Source organism: Corvus brachyrhynchos, unplaced genomic scaffold, assembly GCF_000691975.1.
Source record: "Corvus brachyrhynchos isolate BGI_N302 unplaced genomic scaffold, ASM69197v1 scaffold4, whole genome shotgun sequence".
Classification (NCBI taxonomy): domain Eukaryota; kingdom Metazoa; phylum Chordata; class Aves; order Passeriformes; family Corvidae; genus Corvus; species Corvus brachyrhynchos.
Window position 1 is genome coordinate 5,468,415 of NW_008237878.1, and position 3,182 is coordinate 5,471,596.

The window sequence follows — 3,182 nt, forward strand, 5'->3', positions numbered from 1 at the left end:
CCACCGTGGTGTTTTCACAGGGCGACCGGGGCGAGAAGGGTGACCGAGGTGAGCAGGTGAGCTGGGATGGGGACATGGTGCCCTCCACCCCCTCTTGTGTTGTGCCCCTCTTGAGGGGATGCAGGGCTCTCCGTGGGGCAGGCGTATGCCCTGCAGAGGCCAGGAGTGCCCATACCAGGGTGGCTCTGCTCTCCCACGCCCTTTGACACTCAACCTATTTCTCTACCCTTCCCAGGGAAGGGATGGCTTGCCTGGACCCCCAGGGCCCCCAGGGCCCAAGGTAGGTGATGGCTGCTGCTGGGGACCATCATCAAGGTGCTAGCCTGCCACATCCAGTCCCTTGGCACAGGGGCTTGGGGAGGGCTTTGCCCCTGAGGGGACCTTCCTGAAGTCCCCTGGGTGCTGGCCCTGACTGCGCCCTGCCCACAGGTAGACGTGGTGGAGGGCAGCCTGATGGGCCTCCCAGGCGAACGCGGCCCCATCGGACCCAAGGGAGTGAAGGTGTGTGGCTGGTCTGAAAGGAGAAGGGCAGCCAAGGCAGCCGAGCTGGGGCAACATCATGAGCTGGGACTGAGGATGGTGATGGTACAGAGGGGCAGCAAGGGCTGATGGCATCTGTCTTCTTCCCAACACAGGGTGAGCCAGGAGCCGAGGGCGAGCGGGGACCCAAAGGAGATAAGGTCTGAGGTTATAAGTCTCCAATGTCAAAAGGGAGCAAAGCCCTGCGTGGGGGCACTGCTGGGCACACCCCTCTTTGGGTGTCAGCAGGCTCTGGGAGGTCATGGGAAGATCCCTGTCTGTCCTGTGACCCTGTGCCTGTCCCCACTGCAGGGTGAAGGTGGCTCACGGGGTGACCGAGGGGAGCCTGGCGAGAAGGGCAGGGACGGCGCCCCGGTGGGTACTGCACTGTTCCCCTGCCTGGCACTGACCCCAGCCCCTGCCTGGCACTGACCCCTTCCCCGTCTCCGTCTTTTGCTCCAGGGTCTCCCGGGTGAGAGAGGGCTGGCAGGCCCTGAGGGGAAGCCGGTGAGTGGGGACATGGTGGGGGGATGCAGGCTGGGATTGGGGGAGGTCCTGTGGTGTCACACGAGCCATCACCAGCACCGGCAGGAGCTTTTGTGCCTCATTCACCTCCTTCCCTGCCCCCTCTCACCTCCCTCACCCCATGCAGGGCCTGCAGAGCTTTAGGGGGCCTCTCCTGGCTGATTACCACACACTAGGAATGGGGAGAATCCCTGGGGGGCAGGCAGGGCTGTGTGGATGTGGTGGGTTTCTGCTTGTCCACTGACCCTGATGTGGTTCTTTGCAGGGCTTGCCAGGCTTCCCTGGCGTGCTGGGACGCCCGGTAGGTGTCTGTGTGTCCCCCATGTCCCTGTGCCCCACCACCTCAGCACACAGCTGGGGGCTCGTGGCCGTGAGTGCTTGGTGTTTGAATCCATGGGGGTCACCCTGTTGCTGGACTGGGTCCTTGGCCCCCCACAGCTTAGCAGGACCTGTCAGGCTTGTCTTACTTGGTGCTTACAAGAGCCGCTGGCACTGTCAGGGTCTGCTCTCCCTGGGGACACCCCATGCTCCCACTGGGGAAAACCCATTTCTGCAGTGATCCCATTTCTTCCTCCCTTCAGGGCAATCAGGGAGACCCAGGACCCCCAGGACCTCCGGTAAGGAGCCACCTTGCACCAGGTGCAGGGGACTGTCATGCCAGGGCAATGTCAGCCAGGGTGGGCATTCCCCCAGGGAGTGGAGCTGGGGTGGCAGTGCTGGGACTGAGTGGCCCTGCTGCCCCCTCCCTGTCCTGTGCCACCAGCAAGCACCACCCCAATAATGTCCCCTTGTCCCCTGCAGGGCAGCACTGGCCCACCAGGGACCCCGGGCCCAGCTGGTGCCAAGGTAAGGCAGAGGCATTGGCATCTGCATCAGCATTGCCATGTCCAGCCTGGCAGAGGGAAAATGGTGCCTTCCCAGATTTGGGGACTGGAGGGAGGGCCACATTTTGGGAAGTTTTGGGCTGGAGGGAGGGATATTTGGGCTGGGCCCTCTCCTGGATCCAGGTATGCAGATATGGCTGTGACCACAGTAGCTGGTGGGTTGGGGTGGTGGGGCTGATGCAGCATGTTCTTCACAGGGTGATCCGGGGGACCCTGGCTCTGGCATCCGTGTGAGTACTCATACCTTCCCTGCCAGCACCCACCTGACCCCCCCAAAATCAGCCAGTCACACTCCAATACACCTTCCCACAGGGGCAGCCAAGGTCCTGGCTGTGCCATCCCCTCTCTGATGTGGCTGTTTCCATTGCAGGGCTTGCCTGGCCCCCAGGGCAACATGGGCCTGCCAGGACCCCTTGGCCCCCCCGGTCCAGGGGTGAGTATTTGCAACACCCCAAACCCACCCCTTGGCTGTTCCTGGTGCCTGGGATACTTCTTGATTCCTGCTCATGTCTCCATTGCAGGGCCCCCCGGGTGTCCCTGGGCTGCCAGGACAAGTGGTGAGTGTGCTGCCCCCCACATCTGGCTGCCATCGGTGTGGCTGCTTGGGGCTGCCTGGGGGGCTGTAGGCCCCCCACGCCCCAGCCCCACTCTTACTGCCTGCAGGGGGAGAGTGGGAAGCCAGGTGTGCCAGGCAGGGATGGTGTGCCAGGGAAGGACGGTGAGGCAGGGATGCCTGGGAAGATGGGATGTTGATGCTCACCCTGCCCCATCCCAGGGGAACCCCCATGCAGCTCAGCCTGGGTTGTCTGCAGCTAAGGCTGAGGGCTGTGCCGCTTGTACCAGGGCTTACCGGGACCTTCGGGGCCTGCTGGTCCCAAGGGAGAGCCAGGGGATGCTGGAGCCCCAGGGCAGGTGAGTGCAGAGCTGCCTTGTCCAGTGTTCCTGGCCAGGATGAGGGGGAGCATCCCTGTGCAGCCCTCCTCACCTGCCCACTCTCTCATCTGTGCCCCAGGCCATCGCTGGTCCCCCCGGAGCCAAGGGAGAGAAGGTGAGGAGCCCGGGTGTGAGGGCTGGGATGGGCAGGGATCTGCTGGGCACTGGCATCCTCTGTAGGCACATCTGAGCACCCACGTGTCCCTGCAGGGCGAGCCGGCGCTGCTGGAGGGTGTGCTGCTGGGAGAGCCCGTGAGTCACCCCGTAAACCCCGACACCCCCATTACCCCCATCTCCCCTCATTAACCTTTCCCTAACATT

General features: G+C 63.5%; 1 protein-coding gene across 1 annotated transcript in view; it reads left to right on the forward strand.

Moving 5' to 3' along the window:
- COL7A1 (collagen type VII alpha 1 chain) overlaps positions 1-3,182 on the forward strand; it is a 33,872-nt gene that overhangs the window by 24,622 nt on the left and 6,068 nt on the right. Inside the window, exons 72-87 of the mRNA XM_017732303.1 lie at positions 3-56; positions 236-280; positions 430-501; positions 636-680; positions 832-894; positions 982-1,026; positions 1,310-1,345; positions 1,626-1,661; positions 1,846-1,890; positions 2,126-2,158; positions 2,299-2,361; positions 2,450-2,485; positions 2,592-2,672; positions 2,772-2,840; positions 2,941-2,976; positions 3,072-3,113. Of these exons, the coding sequence (XP_017587792.1) occupies positions 3-56; positions 236-280; positions 430-501; positions 636-680; positions 832-894; positions 982-1,026; positions 1,310-1,345; positions 1,626-1,661; positions 1,846-1,890; positions 2,126-2,158; positions 2,299-2,361; positions 2,450-2,485; positions 2,592-2,672; positions 2,772-2,840; positions 2,941-2,976; positions 3,072-3,113 (801 nt within the window). The remainder of the gene's footprint in view (positions 1-2; positions 57-235; positions 281-429; positions 502-635; positions 681-831; positions 895-981; positions 1,027-1,309; positions 1,346-1,625; positions 1,662-1,845; positions 1,891-2,125; positions 2,159-2,298; positions 2,362-2,449; positions 2,486-2,591; positions 2,673-2,771; positions 2,841-2,940; positions 2,977-3,071; positions 3,114-3,182) is intronic.